Here is a 24,658-nt window from a genome sequence, read left to right on the forward strand (position 1 = left end):
ACGTAACATTTATTAAAATATGCTTTTATATTGAAAAATAAAAAATAAAAAATAAAAAAACAAATAAATCAACTCTTTTATAATTTTTTTATTTTATCACATCATTCATTTATAAACTTTCATATTACTTTTCATTTAAATCTAATATTTTGTAAGTTCAAATACTCAATTTCTCTAACATGCAAACAGTCTCCTTTTTCACTTACTTCTCTTCATTTTTCTTTCCTTTCTACTCTTTTCTTTCTCTTTCCAACCCCACAGTCTCCTTTTTCACTTCTCTTTATTTTTTTTTTCCTTTCTACTCTTTTCTTTCTCTTTCCAACCCCACCCTCGTCCAAAGAGAGTGATAGTAGGATTCGAGAACACCGTTCCAAAATTTTGGGTAAATAAAGCATCAAAATGTATATTTGGTTAAAGGTTTTATATCAAATAATTGGTTAAATCTACCAAAAAGTGAAGATTTAGAAAAATCATTTACGAAAACAGTTCACATTTTTTTACGAAAGTACTTACAAAAAAATGATAGTTTTGGAATGATTGATGAAAGATTAAAATTGAAATATTTTCTCAATCCAGAAAATCCTATTTATTTTTGTCGCTTCCTACGATAACCTTGAAAAACAAATTCCATTAAAGCAAAAAAATTCTTTAAATTAAGTTCAGATCTTGAACCTTTAAAATAAATATTAGATTGTCAATTAAATAAAAAAATATGAATTTTTAAAACAATGGTTAGTGTATACAAAAACCTAACCGTAAAATCTGATTATTTGACTGGTGGTGGTGCTGAAGGAGTGGTACTAAGTTACAATGGCTGTAGATAAAATGACCCCCCCTACCATAACTTCCAATTCCAGCATTAGATTTTTCCCGCTACTTTCAACAGCATACAAGCAAAGACTAGACATTGGAGGTAAACTCAACTTTTCTTTCAACAATAATAATAAGAAGAAGAATAAGAATAATACCATGAAAACCATATATTAATGCAATCATGGTTACATCAATTACTCTAAAACTAATAGGTGGAAAAAAATACAAAATATTCAACCACAAGGATTTATGTGCACAAAACGTGAGAGGTTAAAATTGACTCATCCATCCTGTGAATCCCTCCCAAAGCATTACTATCATATCCTAAATTAGCAACTGCATAATCTAACACTCAGCCGATACACAGGGCAGTATCGCCAACCACCCAAACCTCTGAAACCATGAATCACTCCGAAAATGATTTTAAAGAGGAAAATGCTGCATGTGTTCTCAAACAGTCAGGTATTTGATTGCATCAAGGCGCCTGTGACACGAGTCAGAATACCTGGTATGATGTGTTAACTTCCGTATTGTAGATAACCTACTACGAGTCAACCATTTCATCTTGCAACTCGCTCGGGGCAACAAGTCCTGGAATAGAAAGCATTCTTTGTCGTTCCCTCTGTCTCTGAGCTGCAGCCTCTTCAGCATAAAGATCTTTGTTATCCTGCGGTAGAGGGGGACAATTAACAAACCTTGGTAGTTGCACAAATAAACTAAAAACTTAAGTTAACGATACACTTGTAACCTCAAATGATCTAAGTGAAGCAAACCAAAATAACAACCAGCCATGAATACATAGAAGCACAAAATTAGAATACCAGGAGGCATGTTACGGAATCATGAAGTTACGTATGGAAAAGACTGAAATTTTTTAGGTCATTTAACAAACAGATGCATTTAATGAGAAGAGAATAACTATCTTAAACAAAATAGTTTCTTTCAGCTGGTTTTTTCAGCTGGTACAAGGTTCTAAAAGGTGAAAAGTTTGATTTCATGAAATTCAAAAAAGAAAAAACGCAAAAGCTTGCAGAAATTTAAACAACTATAACTTGTACCAGCTTAGTTTAACAAAAAAAATGATGCAGTAGTCAATATTCTATTGGCACAAGATCAAACTTCCCAATTGTGGTGCTGGTGAAATGAGGTAAAACAAAAGCATTACCTGAGCTGAAAATTCTTTTGACTGTACAAGAAAATCCCGAATGTGAGTTTTAAATATGGCAAGGTCATTTGTTGACTCAAAAAGTCCATTAACAAATTGAGTAACCTGCAAATTTCTCACAATTAGTCTTCTATTCGGGCAAAGAATTTATAATATTAGTCGTTTCTCCTCAATTACCTCTGAAGCAGTCATGTTCGGAAATGAAGTGCTTAAAAGTTTTATTGTGAACTCACGTACAAAAGCTGCATTACTTGGGTAAGGATAAGGATTTGTAGCAGCATCCCAAAGAGGCTCAGTTAGGGAACCAGAGTCAGCCTGATAAATGCCAAACTCTTCATTATAGCAAATTTTCACTGACTAATGAAACAAAAACCAAAGTACGATTTTAAAACTTTACCAGACAGAACAAATGTTGAAGCACCAAGACATGTAATTTGAACCCAGGCTTATGAAAAGTGTCTGTCAAGACGGCAAATATCTCTTGCTCAAATGTCAAAAAGTACGTCCTATAAAACTGATTACAGAACTCTGATACCTGTTTAATATATGCAAATAGACATTAAACATAAAAAGCTCTTAGAGAAAAATGAGGGAAAACTTGAGGGAGGATCAGAATCATCCAGAACAGGAAAGTGATGGACAATAACAAACAAGAAAAACTAAAAAAAAAATAAAAGGTCGGTTTGTTTGAAAAGTTTTTTTTAATAAAATATGTAAGTTTCTACTTCTTTATGTCTAATTTGTTTATTTCATAAGCAGATTTCAGGTTTTTTTAAGGAATTTGGGCCAGTTTGTTTAGCTTAAAATAAGTGTTTTAGAAATAAGCACTTTATAAAATAATCACTTATTTTAAAAGTAGATAGGATTCTGCGGATTTGATTAAACAGGCACTTAAAAAAATAAGAACAAAATTGTTTATATTAGAAACATGTATTTGAAGTATAAACAAATTGTTTCACAGCTATGGAAATGAAGTGAGATATGGATTAAATAATATACAAAGACCACACCTGAAACTTCTTCAGCATCTCAAACAAGAGGTTTAGCCCAGTCTCAGCAATATTCCTTTCTGTATGCCGAAATGCCCATATTATCGAATCCATAACAAGCTTCAGTTGCTGTAACATATTAAAAACAACATCAGACTACAAAAATAAATTTGGAACAGTCACTGTTAACTTTAGACAAAATCAAATAAACTGCCACACAATTGTTTAGCATAGGCAGAGTATTAGGAAAGAAACACCACCTGACTAGACAAGCAGATCAAAGCTGGGAAACAATGAGTAGCTATGGCACGCAGTAATGAGAAGAAGTTTAGCCGATGCTCTGGGTAGTCTTCAAAATTCTTTGTAATCATCTGTGTAACAGAATAAAAGAATAATTACAAATCAGTTGATATCTAGGTGCAGATATTCAATAATTATACACCATCACAATTGATAGAATATAACTGATAATGAATAAAAAAACAGGACTTATAAACAATGTCAAACCAGGTTCTGAAAATCTAAGCATAGATTAACAAAAACCACGGACCAGAAAAAAGGCCATTCAACTAGGTAATATAAATGTGGGTTGGCATGCTGGAAGTCAATATAAGAGAATTATGATCAACTATGACCTTCACATCCTAGCAAAATAACCTAGACAATTACCTCCAGTGTGCACTGGAAAACAGCTTCAAATATGCGTGGGACATCTTCAACCATTGCAGCTTTATATCTGCAGAGTATATGAGAGAGAGATCTGAGTAATACATACTTCTTGTAATTAAAATAGCAAACATTTAGCATTCTGTTCCCACAAGCTTATTTTGGCTGAGGATGGACATTAGATACTAAAAGAAGAATATAAATGTAGAAACTTGAGTGTTAATGCTCGATAATTTAATTAACAGAAAAAGAGAGAAAATTGACATACTTATTTACAATTGTGGCAAAAAGTGACAAGACCTCTGATTCTCTTGCATCAGGCACATTCCTAGCATAATCTCCAAGAACAGGATCCATCATTGGTGGCACAAAATGTTTTGCAATTTGTGGTTGATCCTCAGCCTTGTCCAAGAATGTATCAACCAATTTAAGTGTTTCTCTCTTAACCGAACTGCATCAATAACAACACTATCAAGGTTAACAGTAATCTAGTTAGTACAAATCAATTGAATATCAATCAAACCCACCGTAGAAGTTTCACATAGGATGTTCTAGAAGCAAAAGGTCCACCCTCAGTAATACTTTTCGATATAAGCTCACTATACATTCTGTTACACATAAAACATATTATTCAATATTAATGGGAGGGTAAAAGAATATAATCTATATATTTGTTGCAAAAAACAAGAATCCATGTCAAAATAATATAAAGACATTTCAGTCAACAGAATATACCGGTACACGTTCAACACGTCCAAAAAGATCAATGTGATCTGTGGCAGGAAATATGTTCCTAGAGAAGATGCAACACTTGTATTTGTCTGCAACATAGAAGAGACTTAAATCACGAGGGGAAAAACCAAACAAAAGCTACAGACCATGGACTTGACAGAGATATTAATGGTTAGCTAATGTCACATAACTATGCAAGTGTTTTTTCCATACAGGTTGAGCCATTTGGAATAATTGGTTCATGATACGATATTGGAAGGAAGCCTACATTACATTACCAAGGGGTCAAAAATTGAATTTCAACAAAAGGTAGTGCATTGTCCATGCTTAAATAATAAGACCAAAAGGCTTATGCTTTCATGCAGGGACATGCATGTTAGAGAGTGTATCCACCATACAACTAATACTTTCAAAATAATAGATATGTGTCTAACAATTTCATATCAATGCTAGGTAGAAACTTAATATTTCCACTTCAAAAGCCTTCCAAGCATGCAAAGTGGAATTCTAAAAAATATACAGTAGAATCACAAAGTTTACTATAAAGTTATACCTGTAATATATTAAGAACATTTCGAATCACATCTTGATCCTTCAGAAAATCAACATTTTGATGTGCCTTCCCAATAATTTCCATCCATCTCTGCAGAAGAATGGAGTAGGATGATAATTCATGCATGTAAATAACATTAAATCAATAAAGGAAATAATGTGGCATCATAATCAAACAGATAACCTGATTCGGCAGCACCATCAACTTTTGAAGATATTCATCTCTCTTCTGGACATCAGACTCTGCTTGAATCATGTAGCCAACCTACAATATTATAATATCACTTAAAAATATGCACACACAAATATAAGCATATAACTTAAAGACTATCGATCAACTTAAGAGAAAAATGGATACAGATTCATAGAACGAGTGTATTTGATGAGGTTCAAGATCTGCAATTGTATTTGGAAGTGTAGTAAGAAGCTCGGAAACAAATGACCCATTTTCTCCAACCTGACATAATAATGAACATGATGATCATTAATATGCATATGGAAACGGAATATACTTGCTCATGGGAGGGTGTAAAAGGAATGAAATGTTACCTGAGTGATTACAAATTTACGCTTGCACTTCTGAACTATCTTCAAAAATGTATCGCAGGCCATATCCTAAAATAAGTTAAACATGAACAAAATTATGCAAAAATGAATTCTGAACAGCAAAAATATTCTACAAGTAAAAAAAATGTCTTGATCATTGAAGAATGCCACAGTATTTAAATTTTAGTACTCAAAATTGGAATAAACTACTAGTTAAAAATAAAAATAAAATAAGCTGGATGAAGGGCAACACACTAAACAAGGCATATAAGGATCAGAAATCAAATCACACATTGGGTTAAATACACCACTACTATAATCAAATTTTAAAAGAAAAAAGAGCATAGGAACTAAAGTGGAATATTAAAACTAAAGAATCTAATACTGATCTTTTAAGAAAACATATAATTTATTCTTGGATAGTTTATATAGGTTACTAACTGTAGTATTGAAAGTTTATGATACAATTTTAGGGGCATCATATTAAATTATTAAATATGATTGTAATAGGGGTTTCTGACTCTGGAGAGCAAATTCTGTTTTATTGTGTTCTGTGTGATTTAATATTTCTCTTCTCCAGACTCCAATATATCAATTGATGTTGTACAAATTTCAACTTTTAAGTCATTTGTCATAAACAAAGCTTCTAACAAAAGAAAAACACACAGCATAGATATATTCCAAACAAATCATGCTAATAACATAAAAAAACGAAAATCAAAACCTGAACTCCAGGATGTGTCTCGTGCATAAACTCAAACAACTTATTCACAACAGTTTTAAGAAACTTCCAATGAGCTCTTAAAAATCGTGGATACTGTCCCACAACATACCTGTCAGAAGAAGAATGCACATTATTCAACAAAGGAAATGCATCATTGAAAACAAAGAGCAAATGAATACACAATGATCACTTACATTATATTACTTGCAATAACAGCTTTATTTTCCTTTCCTTTTGTGATTTCACATAGGTTTAATAAATCACGTATGACCATAACCAAAAATCTGTTTTCCTGCCACAGAACCGAGATGTGAGTTTTAATTTACTTTTCTCGAAATAACACAACAAATAAAAGAATCCACAAGAAAAAAAACTAAGATATTTGCTAGGATACATATGTAATCTAGCCCATTGGGCCTGCGCATTGTAATGGTCAGAGTACCTGCGCAGGAGCCAATTCTCCTAGACTAGAAAATCCAGCTGGCTGCTAGCCTAATCAGCTAGATACAGCTATTAGGACTCAGTTGAGTTTTAGTTAGCTGACAGATCTGTTTGCAACTGTACTGTAAAAATATCAATATCTGTAATTTTCTAATTTCATGCATCAATTCAAAAACAGGAACAGAGTTAAGCAACATTGAGGATGCAAATAAAAACATAATTTTCTAATTTCATATCAGAATAAAAACAATAATTTAGGAATTATTTCTCAGTCAAATTATTCACACCATGAATACAACTAACATAGTCAGTAGGAAAATTATGTTATACATGCATCAATTCAAGAAAAAAAAAAACAGAATAAAGCAACATTGAGGATGCAAATATATTTACATTTAGGATATAGCAGTTTAGCTCCATATTACAAAGCCAAAATTGATGTTCATATGTATAAAAAATTATGTTATACATGCATCAATTCAAAAACAGGAACAGAGTTAAGCAACATTGAGGATGCAAATATATTTATATTTAGGATATAGCAGTTTAGACTCTACATTACAAAGCCAAAATTGATGTTGATATGTACCAACAATTGGGATGTATTCTAAGAGAAGATGGGTTTATATGGCTCTAGTCCTGTTACCATGTTTGTCAAACTCATAAACTCGAGTGAAGAAGAAGGTCAACAAGTTGAAATCAACTCTGAATTTTTTGCCTCCAATGGACCTTATTATGACAATGATTTACCATCATGACTCACATGATTTGAAGAAATTAACTCCTTTTTAAAATGATTCAACTTTAATAACTTATGTTTTTATGAATTTATAAATAACTGAGTCACTTTTGTAGTTTTAATTATTGTGATTTGCTATTTTACTACATTATTCGAATTATTGTTGTGTTAATATTATCGTGTTAAGCCAATGTCATTAATAAGTTTCTTAATAATCTTCTTTTTCTATTATGCAAGTCAAGTCCCAAGAGTTTCCGGGCGAACTCCACTGGACAAATTTAGGGAGGCTACATTGACATTGGGCTCTGCCTTGCATCTCTTCCAGCATTGCATTTCACCCAGAACCCTTTCTCCCAGTCCCAAGTCTCTGTTACTTCTCAATGAAGAGCGTTTCTTGTCTCATTTTGTGCCCTATGTTCTTTTATATTCCCTAAAATTGATGAGTTGGATTCTATTGTCTATTTTCAACCCTCAGCCAATCTTAGTAGGATTACGTTTTAGCAACAATAATGGATATAGGGTTGTTCACAATACACAATACCTGCTCTTCCAACATGGAACCAGATATAGATCCTATCGCCCAGCACAGTGTGTTCAAATTGTTCCACGTCCAGTCCTCACCACTAAGTTGTTTGCTTAACTTTCTCAGCATCTGCACATTACAATATAAAAGTTCACTGCTTCAAGTTCAGATATTTATATAGGGACAAAAATGCGTCAGTTTCTTAATTGCAAGTCAGTATATGAAAATTTTATCTCCCTCCAAAACAAAAGATTGATTTCTATTTCACATACCTGCTTTTCAGTATCATCATGGTCAAGATGTGACAAGTAAATAAGAGTCTCCCTCATGATCTGTATAATTGATCAAACTTTGACTAATCAGAATCTGATGACAGAAATCTCTCAAATTTATTCTTTAATCATCCAATAAAGTACAATCTTCAGAGGAAAACGGTTTCAAACATTTTCAATATTTTTACCTTGTATTGGACAAGAACAGCATTGTCTTTCATTGTTTCACGCACTAGATTTCCATTTTCATCTTCAACTATGAGAACCTCCTCCGGTTTTGCCATTCGACTGATCATAAGCATTCTCAACTTTGACATGGGACCAGCATAAAGTTGCCGACGCTGAAGAAGTTGTGAACCAATGCCGTCAACCATACCAGGCACCTGCTTGCCATTGAGAAAAATATAATCATCACCTTAACCATTCTTGGAAAGATGATTAGAAGGATCACGAGAGGCAAATGGAAATTTAAAGCGGAACAAAAATACACATTTGAAAATGGTGCAAAAATTGACAACATAATATTATTAATTGAAAATCATTCAGACAATGTATATTCCAAAATAATGATTTTTGGGTTTAAACCAACTGATCCAAACTATATCTTATAAATAAATATCTTAGATCTCAGAAAACAGACTGTAATAGGAATACCCTATGTCAGTGCACCAGAAAAAAAAAACAAAAAAACAAAAAAAAAAACTGATGAAAGACGATGAAGTAAAGTACGAAAATTTTCCATAGTTATTTATTACACCTACGTTTACCAGATTTCATTTTATTCATTAGATTCCAATTACAGCATCGTACTTCATTAGTTCATTAACAAGTATATATATATATATAGAGAGAGAGAGAGAGAGAGAGAGAGATTTCTTGGGAAGATAGCATTCACAAAAGGAATAGTACAAAAAATATAAATGGTTCTCAATTGCTTTAGTAGGGGAAATGATCAAGACTAAGAAGAAAATTATGGGTAAAGAACGATAAAATAATCCTCTTTAAAAAGATATAAGTAAAGAAACAAGGAATGGAAGATATTAATGTAGTGAACAACGTCCAAAATAAGTACCAGACACAACAAACAACGTTACAGCTAATAATACCAATATCAATTCTTAATGTTCAACACATAAAACTATATCAAACACATAAAAACGACAGGAACCTATTTTACTAATCAAGATCAAGGTATGAGGAACCATAAAAAGAGACAGCACCTGAAGTCCCATCATGCTGGCTGCTGCTGCTGCTGGGTTCTCCAAGCGGTGTGGCTCAAACAGTTCTGCAACCAAGACATTCCAGTAGTCCAGACAGACCTGATATTTTCCAGAAAACAAGTACACATAAAATTCTTGTACATTTCAGAACACTAAGTTGGGACACTTCCAGGGGTGGGGAGAAAAAGAGGTCTATCAGGAAAACTTGAGAATGAAAAACAAGTTTGAGCAATCACAACATAAGTATGCAAAGGGAAGACATATATGTCATCATCATACCTTAAAAACCTCAGTATCATCCACATATGAGATGTTGATGAGATATTCAAGACCTAATAGCAAAGCAGTTATATTCTCTTTAGTGGATTCCAGAATTCGAATATGAACCTGCATAAGCAGAAGGGTATCACCACACAACTATTCTTGTTAATAAAGACTTGAACACTCAACAAAGAAACAGAAAATCAATACATGCAATATACAGAAAAAGAGAAAATAAGCGGAAGAGTTGCTGCACAGATACAAAAAGAAAAACAAAGGAAACTTAGGCGCAACAGTTCATGATATGGTACATTCTTTCACCGGGTCTCATTACATTTCATAAATATCAACCTTCCTTGTAATCACAGATAACATAAAACTGAAAAAATAAACCTGCCTTGAAAAATGATGTGAAGAACAGTGCCACGTTTTGTATAAATGCCTAAACAGGGGGAAAACAGTCAGATAGATACTTCACAGGTAATTTAGTAGTAAATCAGGCTAGCTTATAGCCAAATTACATAGACTTACTTGTTCCTCACTTGAACCATGTGCATATGCCTCAGGTATATTAGTAGTGGGCGGAAGTATGCTCTGCATTAGACATAACACTATCCCAGAATCAACCAAAGAAATTATCATATAATCAAAGTAGAACAAAATAGATATAGGAATATATTGAAGAAAATAGGCAAATACAATGTGGAACAGAAAGTTATTATTAAAACACACCTGCAACTGAACCATGAATATGTTATACATCTTAATATGAGCATCATAGTAATTCCGAAATTGAAGGACTGCAACCTGTGAACATTAAAATATAATGCTATTCATCTTGAAAGTTTCAGGTAAAATCATAAGCACATAGAGGATGGAGCATACCTCAGTTAAACATTGCAATGTCAGGTTCTGATATGCAGGAACTGGGAAAAAATTTAGCAGTGTCTCGAGCTGTAATGAACAAACAACCAAAAGATTTCAGAATTCCGCAACTGCAGTGTTACTTAAGCAGAAAACTGCACCTACCAATGGTGATTCAAATATATAGCCCAAAGGAATCCATGATAAGAAGGCATGCAATGTAGACAGTGTTGCACGTATTAGTTCAGTTCTTTGGGACACCGATAACACGTATAAGCACAACTCATGTATGAGCTGAAATTCACTGCAAACAGTCACGTACAATTCTTAGCAATATGTAAGCACTGCACTCCTTAATAACTAAAATGAACAACTAGAGTCAGAAAATCAGGAGCGTAAAAAAATAGATGATTAATAAACACAATTGAGAAATCGGTTCCAACTATAAACTAAGACAAGAGAGAATGTCCTCCCCTGTAAGAGAGAGATATACCTTTCCTGATAAAGGTATTTGTGCAATTCCTTTATACATAGTTTAGCTCTCAGTATGTCAGTTATAACTGTCACTGTAAGACAATTATAACTGATAATCATGAGAGCTTCAGCTACATATATATATATATATATATATATATATATATATTCTGTAACATAAGTTTATCTTTCTACACATTTGAACGAAAACTTGAGTTTATTTTGTCTTTTCTAGAGATTTCAATTTAGAATTCTCTCTTTTAATTAATTTATTATCACCTTCTGTTTGTCAGGGCCTACCATATTAGTATTTCCTTCCTTGAACCAGAAAATATGCCATATCACCAAAGTAAAAGAAAGAGAAATGTAATAGAATCCAAAAAAAACATCATCTTGTAGATTTTCTATAAACAAAGTCATTCAACATTACCTATTTAATGATTGTTTAAGCTCTTTTATCTTCTGCTGAGTCATCTCTCCTCTTGAAAAATCAAAAACCTCTTCACTCAAGAGCTGAAAGAACATTTTGTAATGTTACTCATTGATAAAAGGAACAATTTTTTGGTGGAAAAACGATGAACATACCTTCAATATTGCCATACAATTCTGACAAATTGTTTCACTTGTTTTAGCTGCTGAAACAAGGTCAGGAATGAAGCTTCTCCATCTCACTGGCCATTCATGCTTCAAAATCTGTGCATGCAGGATTTATTTGAGCAAAAAGTCATGTGCAGTTAATCAAACAGAAAAAAAATGTAATCAAGGAATGCAACAGAATTATTAAGTGAAAGGTAAAAGAAACCAACACATCCATTAGAAAAACAGAGGAAAACTACGGAAAATGTATAAATTTTATAGAAAAATAAAATGTGCACATTATAACTGGATGAGAATAACAGAAGTATACCTGAACTAGTATAATATCGAGTTTGTTGACATATAACCGCTCTGTTCGAAATGACACTTCATTGCGAGATAGCTAAACAGAAAAGGGTCAGTAAAGAAGAGAAAAGTTGCAGAAAGACTCTAAAGCATACAAATCAACACAACAAGTGTCACTATCTATGGTCTCTGCATTTTACAGATGTCGCTGATACCTGTACAATAACATCAGAGATGAAATTTTTCATTCCGTCTCGCTGCTCAGCAGGTAATGCATTCCATCTATATTTAATTACACCTTCTAGAACCTGTATATACAATAGAATTATAGTAAGAAAGTGGATAACTTGTTTGATACCCAATAATGTTGCTTCCATGGACACTTAACTCTATAAACCAGTTAAATGCAGAAGTCAAGGCAAAAAACAGTGTAAACATACAGACATAATACACAAGAAGTAGAAGAGTCAATAATTCCATCAACAAAATAACACCAAAACTGTACGGGGGTTAAGATTTCAGCAAATATAGTAATTAGGCCTATGGAAAGTAATTTTGGCTTCAAATACTTCCACTCAAATATTAATTAGCTACAACTGAAACAAATAATTATATCCTTTAAAATAAGCATACTTCCAACTTCGATTGTCACGAATAAAGCCTCAATCTAGCGCATAAACCTTGATCCATACAAAAAAACATTATCTTCCATGTTGTCATATTCTGAAAATGTTTACAAATTTAAATGAAAGGAAAGCTAATGAAATATTAAGTTCAATGAACAACATTGAACCTGCCTGTAACTTCCATTATCTGGGACTGTCCATAACTCAACCTAGTTGGGTTGTAATCAACACAGTGATTCGTTTGCGTACCTATTTTCATTAAAAAAATATTTAACAAGTCTTAATTCTCAACAGGGTGAAGTCGTAAAAACTCTCAACATTTGTTTCTCGTTGCATACAAATAACTTAAATATTAGTCGGTCCCCTGCATCTCAAAAATTCGTTCATATTTTATTCACAAGTAACCATCATTGTTTGCATGCGATGGCCATGTCTGTGCACTCTAACAGTGAATTGTGCTTAAATTCAAGAACTCGTCAAGCAACATTTATTCTAGATGATTTAATCAGGTATGCCAATGGACCAGATTCCTCTATAAAAACAAATGTAGTTAGTTCTGAATATCAATTTGGGCATTAGCGTATAACTTAAGGAACTATCTCCTGGATTTTAATCGTAGAAAAATTTTGTTGACTCCATGAAATTGTATAATAATCTAAAAGTATGATTCGCTATTTAGGACGGAAAAACGGTTTTAAGTCTTACGAATGAAAAATAGTCGACATTAAGTATTTACCCCACGCAATCGATCATCAAACAAACTAACCTGCAGGGCAAAGAACTTCGTATTTAGACTTTGAGTGTTCTGTAAAATATGCATGACTTGGAGCCACATATCAGGATTATTTTGCAAGTCGCGCAGAATCTGGTCAGCAGCAGTTCTCTGCATGGTTATAAAGAATCGTCACTTAAAAATCCAAAACAAGAAGTATATACAAAAAACAGAAGAAAAAAAACGGTGTGTTTTCCACATTGACAACACTACCGAGAGTTTCATTTCCCAACTCCACCTTAGTGAACCAAGTTAGTGCCTCAAGAAAGAGTAATTACGAGAGGCGAAAACAATTTAACAGTGAATGATTAAAAACAACGACTCCGTAAAGCTTCACATAAACCCTAAGCGCGTAAGTGTGTTCTGTACGGCAACACTGTTCTCACGCATTAGGAGACGCGAAGAGACAGTGAAAGCGTAGAGGTTTGGAGAAGCGAAACAGTGAGTGAAGACGAAGAGAGAATGTGACAGTGAAGAAGAAAGATGCAAATTAGGGAGAATGTTGAATAGTGTAGACGCAGACGAAAAGCGAAAGCGTGACGGAAAGGGAGAAGAAGCGTGACCTGTTCCTTGGATCCGGTGCCATAGAAGGCGGCGACGGTGGCGTCGAGTAAAGAGACGTCAATAGGTTGGGACAAATCCCTGAGCTTCTCCGCGGCCATGGGAGTGAACGATAAACCCTAGAATCTGAGAGAGAAGAGAATGCACGAAGCGAGAAAATATTGTGAAAGAATTGATTTGATTTGAGGAAGGAGAAAGAGGGAGGGAGGGAGAGGGCGTTTGGACTTGGTACGTTATATATTGTGAGAGAACACACATGACAGCTTGAATTTGAAGCAGAGTTGGAAATTTGGGGAATTTTTTTATTGTTATAATTATTAGTATTTATTATTATTCCGTCTTCTTCTGTTATTTAGTTGCCACCTGTTGCCAACACCCAGATTGAGACAACGCGAAACAGTATCGTTTTATATTATTCTTAAAATAATAAAGTTTCAAAAATTTCTACAAATAAAACACACTATTCATTCCTCTTAATTAAAAAAAATTAAAACTAAATGACAATTTAAAAAAATTTCAAATATTCAAATCACAATAATTAATTAAATTCAGGGATTAAAGTAAATTCATAAAAAAAAAATATTGTATTAGGGTCTCATTCCTTAGAAAATCAAGTCAGACACTTGTTTAATTTTGTTTTACGATAAGGATGTATGTTAATTAAATTAATAAAAAAAAATCATTAAATATTAAATGAATTTTTATTTTTATAACTTAATATGATTTTTATTGAATTTTTTATAGTTATAGTATCTTTATGATTAGTATCACGATTTTAAAGAACTTGTCTTGATTCTTAATTGATATTATTTTAACCAGTAAAAACACATTATGTGTAAATTTTTATGATAATAAAAATTAATTAAAAAATCCAATTTTTGTCATTAATTGTTACATAGTTACATAACTAACAGATTGACTATTATATGTTAAAAAGTAATCATTATATTGCTTCTTTAGGTTTATGGTTGATAGAAAAATATTTTATTATATATTCTGTTAATACTTAATGATTAATATTTTATTACGGTTTCATTCATTAGTAATTAATAATGGATATATTCCGTTAATAGTAATAAAAAGTAGAATCAGCCTAATATTAAATTTATATATCTATGTGTATAAATGTCTAAAAATCCTAAAATTAAAGATAAATTAAGAACCACGAGTCATAAATCATAGTTTACATAAATTCTGTTTTCCTGCCACGTAACCAAGATGTCAGTTTTTTTTTTAATAACACAACCAATAAAAGAATATACAGAGAAAGACAAAAATATGATTGCTACTTCTTGTGATTTCTTTCTATATCTTTTTGTGAATTCTTTTTATATCTTCTTGTGATTTCTTTCTATATCTTCTGAAGGATGGTGAGACATTGTTGTTACTTCTATGTCTTAATTCTTCAATTCGTGATTTCAATTCACGGATTTAAGTGATTGTACCAATTCATGAAGAAGAAAAGAATGGCAGAAGCAGTGAAACAAACCTGAATTGCTTAAACATAAAGGGCTTCTAAAAATTCCATAGCACTTGGTCCAGTTTTTAAGTTTTAGACTTCTAGTTGAAGATGTTCCACATCCTAGTTATCAAATTATTTTTAATTTTGCATACCAAATTACAACCTCTTACCTAATGATAAGGTAACAAATAGGAATTGTGTTCGGATTCTTGAAACAAAATAATATTTATCTTTCGATTTCAATTAAATTTGTTTACATAAGCATTTTAAAAGTTAATTACCACATCTTAGATATTGTTTAATTTAGACCTCGTAACCCTCTCTTTGTAGGTTAAAAGAGAAAAATATATTTAAACTATTATTGACTCTTAAATAATGTGAGACTATTGAGTTTACAATATTTATATACGATAATTGACCTTAACGATACTATTTTAACCGACTTGAGATCGGAATATTGACGCTCTCAGTAAAAATGAAAAGGGGTTCCAAAGACGAACTCTCATTTTACAAAGAAATTGAATAATAATTAAAAAAATGAACTCTCATTCTCTCAACTCTCGACTGAAAAACTTAAACTGTTAATACTTATCTTTCAACCTCAATTTGGAACTCACAACTCTATCTCGATGGGTTAAAGGAGAAAAGTATACTCTTAAGTAAGGTGAGATTATGGAGTGCACAATACCTCGAATACGATAATTGACCATACCAATACTATCTTAACGGACTTGAGATCAAAATATTGAAACAATTTATGAAAATGAAACAAGGTTATAGAGATAAACTCTTACTTTAGAAGAAAATAGAAGAGTAACTCAAAAAATGAGTTCTCATTCTCTTAACTCTGGACTTTAAAACTTATTTTAATACATTCAATGAACTAATATTACTATCTCAAGAGAGTTGAGATCAAAACACTTTAACTTCTACAAAACAAAACATCATATGACATAGTAACATCAACAAAGTAACTCATAATAACAATATAGGATGCACAATTTATGGAAAGGAAAGAAAAGAATAATTCCATTGGGAAGGAGTTTCTGCATAAAGTCGCTGACTACATTTCCCAGAAGAGATGAGGAAGGAAACATATTTTAAACGAATAGAGGAAGAGGAAGCTGTAATTTTGCTATGAGGCAATTAAACTTTGAGGAATCAGAGAATTCTCCCTGCTCTCTCTTTTCCTATCTCTCCTCATCACCAAAATTACTCCTAAATCACAATTTCATCAAATAGAATCAATGACACTTTTTCCTCACTGTTTACACCCAAAATCTTCCAACCACGACAATAATAATTGGGAGTCTAGGATTTTTCCATTTCAATAGACTTAAAAGAGTGAAATATGTTTGGAGCTTTGGAATTCAATGTAATTTAATAAAATAAAAAATATGTGTGGGGCTTTAGTATAACTTTTTTAAATTATTTTAGTTAATAAAAAAAATTCTTATTTTTTTTTCTTGTGTGACAATATGTCAATATATTTATCAGTGACTTAAATTGTTAGTTTCTAAAATCATAAAATTAATTTAGAATTTAGTTTTAAAAGTAATTAAAACTTTGACAATTAATATTAGAGACCAATTTAAATTACTACTTCAAAACCAATTTAACTTCTACTATATGGAAATTAATTGACCAAAACTATAATATAAAAAAGAATTCAATCAATCATTATATCATATAAAGATTGACTTAATGATCAAATATATAAAGATGAAAGTTAATTACTATATTATTTTAAATAGTGAATATTTATGATTAAAATATTTTTTATTTTTTAGTTAATTATGTTGGAGATCTCAAAGATTAAGACATTTCATAATATATAAGTGGGTGCAAACCTCACCTTATAAGTTGGTTTTATAAGGTTGAGTTAAGTTTAAAGTTCATGGTATCAAAGTCATTTTGAGCTTATCCTAACGATAATTTATTGAGTTTATTAGGTCACCCGCTCTCGGGTTAGACCATTCATAAATATATAGTCTCATCGACTAGAGATTAAGACATTTTATAGTATATAAGTGAGTGCAAACCTTATCTGTATTGGACTACCCGTTATCAGACCGCTATTGAATCACCCATAAATATATAGTTTTATCGATTAGATATTAAAACATTTCATAGTATATAAGTGAGTGCAAACCTTACATTATAAATCGGGTTTATAAGGTTGAATTAGACTTAAGTCCACTTCTTAATAAATTACTTAATATTTATATTTTTATCTTTGTTCCTAAATTTAATTTTAATAAATTATCAATAATTAAAACTTAGTTTATATAATAGTTTAAATTATTGATTACAAATTTAAAATAAAAATATTTAAATTTATTATTTATTTATATATTCATTTTAATTATAATTTAGTTTTATATGCATTACAAAATATTTATCACAAACAAAGATAGAAGGAAAGTGTTATGAGTCAAGATTTCTCATAAGTGAAATACAGATCAAACACTATTATATCTCCCATAAGGGATTATGCAGCAAAACCAAAAGTGCATACAAATATTTTAAAAAAATATTAAAGTTGTTCAAGTTGTATAAAACAATATAAAAGTATGTCACATTCTTCAACCACAAACTCTACCAACCGAATAAGCAATAATTTCACAAACAAGAGTGGTTATTTATTACATTAAGTGTCTTTGTTTTTATACACTGTGAAGGACACTCAAGCACCAAGTTCATATAACAAATCATGTCCATAAAATATCCACATATTACTTCAAACTCAACTAATTTGTAAACAACCTTAGTAGTAGAAAATAGATTAAGAAAACAACCTTGTTTCTTCCCATGGTTACTCTTCAACACCTTCAACATTTAATTCAAACACACACTCTGTTCTTTATATCTTATAATCATAAGCTTCAACATTTATTTCAAACACACAATTTCTTCTTTACATCTTATAATTATATTCTCTTCAATTGTTGTTTGATTTGTATAGTTGTTACTTATCTGCTAAAAATATTAGAAAATTACCCAAAATATATTCATAAAACTACCAAATAAAAAAAAAAAGAATGCAAAGAGTCAATGTTAAATAATAAAAAAAAAGAGATAGTATAATCTCGAGTTATAATCAAAATGATTACAATGATTACAACGATAATATATGCATCCCATCTTAAATATTAAAATTTAGAAATACAATTATTAATTTGATAAAAGAAGGTTAAAAATAAAATCGGGTAGGGGCCAAATAGCCTTAATGGCGAATAGGGTAGGGCATGGTGTGAGTGTTATACTGCGACACTGTGGAGAACAACGGTCTCAATGGTAAGTCCAGGTCCAAACCCAAACAAAACACCCCATTCAAGTCCTTCACCTGTCGTTTTAAGTCCATTTTCAACTGATTTCCTCCTCATCTCATCCAAGATGAATAGCACACATGCACTTGACATGTTCCCATAATTGCTAAGCACATCCCTAGTGGCCTTCATCTTTTCAGGTTTCAAACCCAACTTTTGCTCAACTTGGTCCAGAATTGCAGGTCCACCAGGGTGTGCAATCCAGAAGATGGAGTTGTAATCAGAGATGTTCAATGGGTTGAAGGCCTCAAAAAGTGCCTTTCCAATGTTCTTTGAGACAATCCCAGGAACATCCTTAAGGAGGTGAAACGTGAGTCCAACTTCACGAAGGTGACCATCAATAGCACCATCACTGTCTGGAGCAATGGTCTGTGCAGTCCAAACCAGCTCAAACAAAGGCTTCTCAATCTGTGGAATTGGGTCAGAACCAACAATCACTGCAGCTGCTCCATCTCCAAACAATGCCTGTCCCACAAGACTGTCTAGGTGGGTGTCACTTGGCCCACGGAAGGTCACCGCAGTTATCTCAGAACACACCACAAGCACACGGGCACCCTTGTTGTTCTCAGCCAAATCCTTGGCCAATCGAAGAACCGTGCCTCCTGCAAAGCACCCTTGTTGGTACATCATGTATCTCTTCACATAGGGCCGAAGTCCCAAGAGTTTGGTGAGTTGGTAATCAGCACCGGGCATGTCCACGCCACTGGTGGTGCAAAATATCAAGTGTGTAATCTTTGACTTTGGCTGCCCCCACTCCTTTATGGCCTTCACTGCAGCCTCTTTCCCTAGCTTTGGTACCTCTACCACCACTATGTCTTGCCTCGCATCCAAAGAAGGTGCCATGTAAGCACACATGTTAGGATTCTCCTTCAGTATCTCCTCGTCCAGGTGCATATATCTCTTCTTTATCATCGACTTGTCACCTGAAATATTTTAAACCAATATGAATGTTAATCATCTTCATTGAACATCATAAACTTGTTAAATTTAGGATTTTGGTAGATATGAGAAGATGAGAGGACTTACACATGCGCTGGAACTTCTCTTTGAGGTCGGTCATGTGCTCACTGTTTGTGATTCTGAAGTAGTAATCAGGATATGTGCTTTGATCAACACAGTTTGATGGGGTTGCAGTTCCTATGGCAAGGATGGTTGCTGGGCCTTCTGCCCTTTGAGCCTGGCGGATCTCGGATACACTCACCATCTTAGTTTTCTTGAATAGAACCAATGAAGTGGTGATTTTGACGATGGTTTAGAACACCGAATCAAGCACTGCGATTTGGTTAAAAGATGAAAGAAGTGACCAAGTTCACAGCACTTGAGTGGTAGAGAGGGTTGTTGGTTTGGTTGCTGAAGTTGTGTGTTTGAAGATGTTGGAGGAGTTAGCATTTTATATGTATGCAAGGGTGGATAGGAAGTAGGGTAGGTGAGTATCACGTGCAACACCAAAGCCTTCTTACGTTGAAAACATATATTTTTTGCACTGCCTACCATGTCTGCTTCCTAGTTCGTGAGGTAGGAGTTTGGTGGCATATTTTTGAAGACCATCTCCATCCACATATAACTCATTCATTCATTCACTGTTAAATTTAGTAACCAATAATTGGTGATATTTTATGCATCTCTACCCTATGAAAATATTTAATCACAGTGCGTCCAACTTTTTGTGTGTTTTTAACTTTTAATTTGAGTCAAGCTTGGTAGCGCAGCAAGATTGTCTACCACTTGTATTGGTAGGTGGACTGTTAAATAACATCGACGGCCACAATCAAATGAAAGTAAATTCTACGGGCAGATTTGCGCCACGTCAGGTTTTTGAATTGCACAACACTACCTCTTTCATATATTTTATTGTATATTTTCTACTTGGTTACATGGTTGGTCAAGGTCAAGCATAATTGAGTTCTATTAAGCCAAAAAAAAATGTGGGCACTGAATATTTTAATTAAATTTCAACGAGAGAAGTTTATTCTTGAACGGTCAAGGTAATAGAGCTACCTACCCATTTTGAACCAAAGAAGCATTTTTAGTTTGCTTGATGCTCCTTTATTTATACAATAACAAGTTTTTAGATAACATTTTCGGTATATGTTTGTTGATGTTACTGAACTATAAGAGTATCTCCTTTTTATCTGAATAAATAAAAGAGAAAAGTTTTGTTGAAATATGAAGAGTAAAAAACACTTTTGACATTGTTTATCATAATATAATAATATTTTTAAATTAATATATATATATATATTAATTTATTAAAAGGTGAAGGGTATGTTTTTACTATTGAGAGTTTTAATATATTACCATCCTAAATAAAAACGATACCTGTGAGAAGTAATTTAATCATGACTTATTTATCATGGGTTGATATAACTAAAGTGCCGGAGTTAAATATTGTAGTGGTTTAGAATTCCACATTTGTCCAATAATAATAATAAAAAGATAATAATAAAAAGTTAATTGTAATTTGTATTTTTTTTTATCAGCAAAGAATTAAGTAAATTAATGATACTTCAGGGTATTCCAACTCTTATACAAATACCATCAACAAGTCTAAAGAAAAAATAAGAATAGCAACTACAAAGAGTGACATAAAGCTGCATAATATCTAGCGGAACCAAAGTTTTCATCCACAACTTGGTTACCGAACACAAAGGAAGAAAATGTAGGGACCTAAGTCCCCTTCCCACATCAATGTTGATCTTACATTTGCATCGTACATCACAACAGCTTGCCCAAAAACCTTCCAAAAATCCTTGGTCTATCATTGCATGAACTCCACATACACTGCCATTTTGTTCCATCATTTTATCTAAAACGAGTCTTAGGTGATTGGCAAGTGGAATGGCACGTTGGCTCTCTCACCCCTACTTCTTTCTTAGGTGGCTTTGAAGAAAGTATATCATCTCCAGCTTATGAATATGAATGTGTGTCCACATTTTTTATTTTTATTATTGTATGTATATTATTATATGTGTATTCGTATATTTTAAATGTCAAATATCACTAAAAAAAATAAGATAAAAATATTTTCTCTCATCAACTATGAGTTTCAACATACAACATACAATTTTAATAATTAAGTTATAGTACAAAATATATTACACAAATTCAAATTTATAACACAATGAACATAATTATATTAAAGCAATTACGTCATTTGTTTCATTCTCAAGACTTGTAAATCATTAATTTTGATTTGTTACTAATATAAAATTAAAAAAGAAATATAATAATGAAAAGAAAAAGAAGAAGAATAAGATGAGAAAGTCCCACTACAAGAAAAAAATCAATTTATCTATCGAAGAATTCCATAGGTAACAATCAAAATTCGTAGGTAAGTCAACATGACCTATGGAATACCACAAAACAAAATTCGTATGTAGTGTGTTCGTGGGTAATGAAGACAGGAGTTACCCACCAACTCCAGTCCATGAGTAAATCCAAAAATAATTCAACATATTTTATTTTTAAATTTTCAATTATTATTTGAATCTTTTTTTTTTATTATTATTATTGTAGTGTAACATTTATTTTATTTTATTTTAAGATAATTGAATTTAATGTACTAAAAATAAAATGTTTTTTTTAATCATCTAAAAGAGTTAGTATTAAGAGTGACAATAGACTTGGTTTTAGGTAAAGTCTTATTTAAAATTTGTTAATAAAAATAATATAAAGAAGATATTTCAATAAGATATTAAAAAAATTAGTCATCTTCATTAAAATATTTTGTAGCAAAATTTGATAAGATACTCTGATACATTTACATACATATAGAGGAAAAATGGACGCAAAAAAATAATTATTTTTAATCAAGCCTTCTAACAATTCTCATACTTGAATTCATATTTTTATCTTAATTGAATGAATTGAAATATAAAATAAATTTTTAATTTTTCAGCAGAAGAAATAATTATTTTTATAATTAATAATTTTTAAAAAAATATTTTTTTATGCGGGTTGACCCGCACACCTCTTATGCGGGGCGGGCTAGTGAAATAAACCTGCATTCCTTGCATAGGGCGGACCAAACACAGAACAAGCCTATACGAGGCGAGTCAACCTGCATTGTCATCCTAATTAGTAATTAGAATGACACTAAGTTGACTCTTGAACTTCTTGATATACAATTTGTTATTTTAAATTATGATATTTTATTGAGTTTTTTATATTTAAATTTTGTTACAACACATATGACACACAAGTTTATGACACATAAGTTTACAACGACAGTTGGTAACTACAGCTTCAATAACTAATTATTTTTTGTATTTAAATTTATTGCTATTTAAAGATTTTTTTTTTGGAATGTAATATAGGGTTTAATGACTCAGATAAACAAGATTTAATTGATCAATTTTAAGATTACTTTTAAAATTTTGTATCTATAATTTTAAAATAATATTTTCATCATTTAAAAGAGATAATCACGGTTAAATGTTTTGTCACATATATATGCAGAATTACTAATTAGTGTGAGATGTAAAATAGGATTATCGGTAGCCTGCAATATAGTTCTCATGTTTGTGTTGGTAATATTGAAGACTCTTTCTTTTGGCTTCTACTAAACTTATAGAAGGTTGCTAAACTTTTCAAGATATTAAAAGAGTAAATGAGTAATATATCCCATCTTCAAGAATGCATGGTATAACTTGGTTTGTTGCAACAAGATGATAAATAAATTATAGTTACAATTCATGAGATAAACATATGTTTTTTATTCTTTTGATTTCAAACCACATTTAAGCCTGAACTTGTGTGAGAAGTTAGTTGGAAAGAGTTTTGTGGTGATATTTTCCCCAAGTAAAGAAGAATTCTCAAATGGCTTAAAGTTCTCTACCACAAATATAAGAAATCCTTCAATTCAATGGTATGACATTTTTCTCAATTGATAATGTCACAAGCTGTCAAGAGTTGAATTTTAATGGCACTTATTTATCATAATGGTTGAATCAACATATTTCTTCCACGTTGATGATAATTTTTTTTGTTTAATTTTACCTTTTCAATATCAAACTTTGTAAATATATTTTCATGAGTGTCATTAGACAACTATTTAGATCTCTTGAGTTGAAATACCTATAAATATTAAATTCAAAAAATTTATTATGATTCCAATGATTGATAAAGTTTATTTATTCTAATATTGTTGAAAACTTTAACAACATTTTTTTTATCAGCAAAGAATAGAATATAATATAATAAAGAGATACTTCAGTACCTCAATCTGTATACAAAATTCATGAAATCCAACACTAAACCAGCTCATATACAATAACCATGAGACCCAATACAAACTAAAGAAGAGATCCTACAACCAGCTCCAATACATACACAAGAGTCTCAAAATCCACCTATGAGCAAAGAAAACATAGATAGGACCTAAAGAATCTCATTCTTCGGTGCCTATTAAAGACAAAGGGAGTGTGGCCACAAAAGCTTATATACACAGTTAGGCATTCAAAGATAATGGCTTAGAAACCATGTGCATTTTCCTAGTGACTCCAGCACAGTTGCAACTTGAGTAAGGCATAGAGACTACCACGTGTCAATACAACAAATCATATGCACTAATGTCCTCTTTTTTCTTATCAGCAACGAATTAATGAAATAAAAGGGACAATTCATAAATGTCTTAACCCTTATACAAAGAAAAGCCAACTAAGATAAACAACAGAATAGGCAACACAAAGCCTAGCTAACAAAACATCAACTTAAGAGCATCGTTTGTATCTTAGTCTAACATAAACACCTACACCTAAATGATACTACACCATGTGTTGTCACAAGAGACCCAAACACCAACTATAAAACAAACCTGTGTTGCAGAAGGCACCGAATACAACTTCACCTACCTCTTTGAGTGCTATCTGCTCACATCCCCAACTCACCGACTCCATCTATCATATCAGCGTAGTACCTCATGATCCCCTTTTATACCTTGTTTTTGGTTTAATGGCTACCATTCTACACTTATCCTCCGAACCTGGTATACCCTTCCCCCTTACAACCTACCCCCTTACATTCAATTGTCAATAACAGCAGCAT

The 24,658-nt window shown here is 32.0% G+C and overlaps 2 protein-coding genes across 2 annotated transcripts; both read right to left on the reverse strand.

Annotated features, from left to right (window-relative positions):
- Positions 1-962: 962 nt before the first annotated feature.
- On the reverse strand, positions 963-14,104 carry LOC137810307 (protein EXPORTIN 1A). The gene is made up of 32 exons (XM_068611501.2): positions 13,825-14,104; positions 13,256-13,372; positions 12,079-12,171; positions 11,889-11,960; positions 11,567-11,674; positions 11,412-11,494; positions 10,673-10,811; positions 10,529-10,597; positions 10,376-10,450; positions 10,175-10,237; positions 10,041-10,085; positions 9,662-9,769; positions 9,383-9,481; positions 8,351-8,545; positions 8,163-8,222; positions 7,909-8,019; positions 6,382-6,479; positions 6,188-6,296; positions 5,467-5,532; positions 5,276-5,374; positions 5,102-5,182; positions 4,919-5,008; positions 4,369-4,454; positions 4,161-4,241; positions 3,902-4,084; positions 3,637-3,703; positions 3,228-3,338; positions 2,989-3,096; positions 2,376-2,513; positions 2,156-2,293; positions 1,979-2,083; positions 963-1,480 (listed from the first exon to the last, which is right to left on the reverse strand). Exons 1-32 carry the CDS (start codon positions 13,921-13,923, stop codon positions 1,358-1,360), a joined length of 3,219 nt encoding a protein of 1,072 aa, XP_068467602.1. The 5' UTR covers positions 13,924-14,104; the 3' UTR covers positions 963-1,357.
- Positions 14,105-18,341: 4,237 nt separating this feature from the next.
- Positions 18,342-20,146, reverse strand: LOC137810309 (chalcone synthase 17). Its single transcript, XM_068611503.2, has 2 exons — positions 19,640-20,146; positions 18,342-19,536 (listed from the first exon to the last, which is right to left on the reverse strand). The coding sequence occupies exons 1-2, from the start codon at positions 19,815-19,817 to the stop codon at positions 18,545-18,547; spliced, it is 1,170 nt and encodes a 389-aa protein (XP_068467604.1). The 5' UTR covers positions 19,818-20,146; the 3' UTR covers positions 18,342-18,544.
- Between the last annotated feature and the right edge of the window lie 4,512 nt (positions 20,147-24,658).

This window comes from Phaseolus vulgaris, chromosome 2 (genome assembly GCF_051622355.1).
Source record: "Phaseolus vulgaris cultivar YP4 chromosome 2, ASM5162235v1, whole genome shotgun sequence".
NCBI lineage: Eukaryota > Viridiplantae > Streptophyta > Magnoliopsida > Fabales > Fabaceae > Phaseolus > Phaseolus vulgaris.

What these genes read in the sequence shown, in the direction of transcription:
- LOC137810307 (XM_068611501.2), bottom strand. Translation starts at nt 13,923, where the DNA reads ATGGCCGCGGAGAAGCTCAGGGATTTGTCCCAACCTATTGACGTCTCT. An exon ending in TCTCTGATGTTATTGTACAG is followed by an intron (nt 11,961 to 12,078) that starts GTATCAGCGACA and finishes TTTTCTGTTTAG; the next exon opens with CTATCTCGCAATGAAGTGTC. An exon ending in TACACTCGTTCTATGAATCT is followed by an intron (nt 5,183 to 5,275) that starts GTATCCATTTTT and finishes ATAATATTGTAG; the next exon opens with GTTGGCTACATGATTCAAGC.
- LOC137810309 (XM_068611503.2), bottom strand. Translation starts at nt 19,817, where the DNA reads ATGGTGAGTGTATCCGAGATCCGCCAGGCTCAAAGGGCAGAAGGCCCA. An exon ending in AGAGAAGTTCCAGCGCATGT is followed by an intron (nt 19,537 to 19,639) that starts GTAAGTCCTCTC and finishes AAAATATTTCAG; the next exon opens with GTGACAAGTCGATGATAAAG.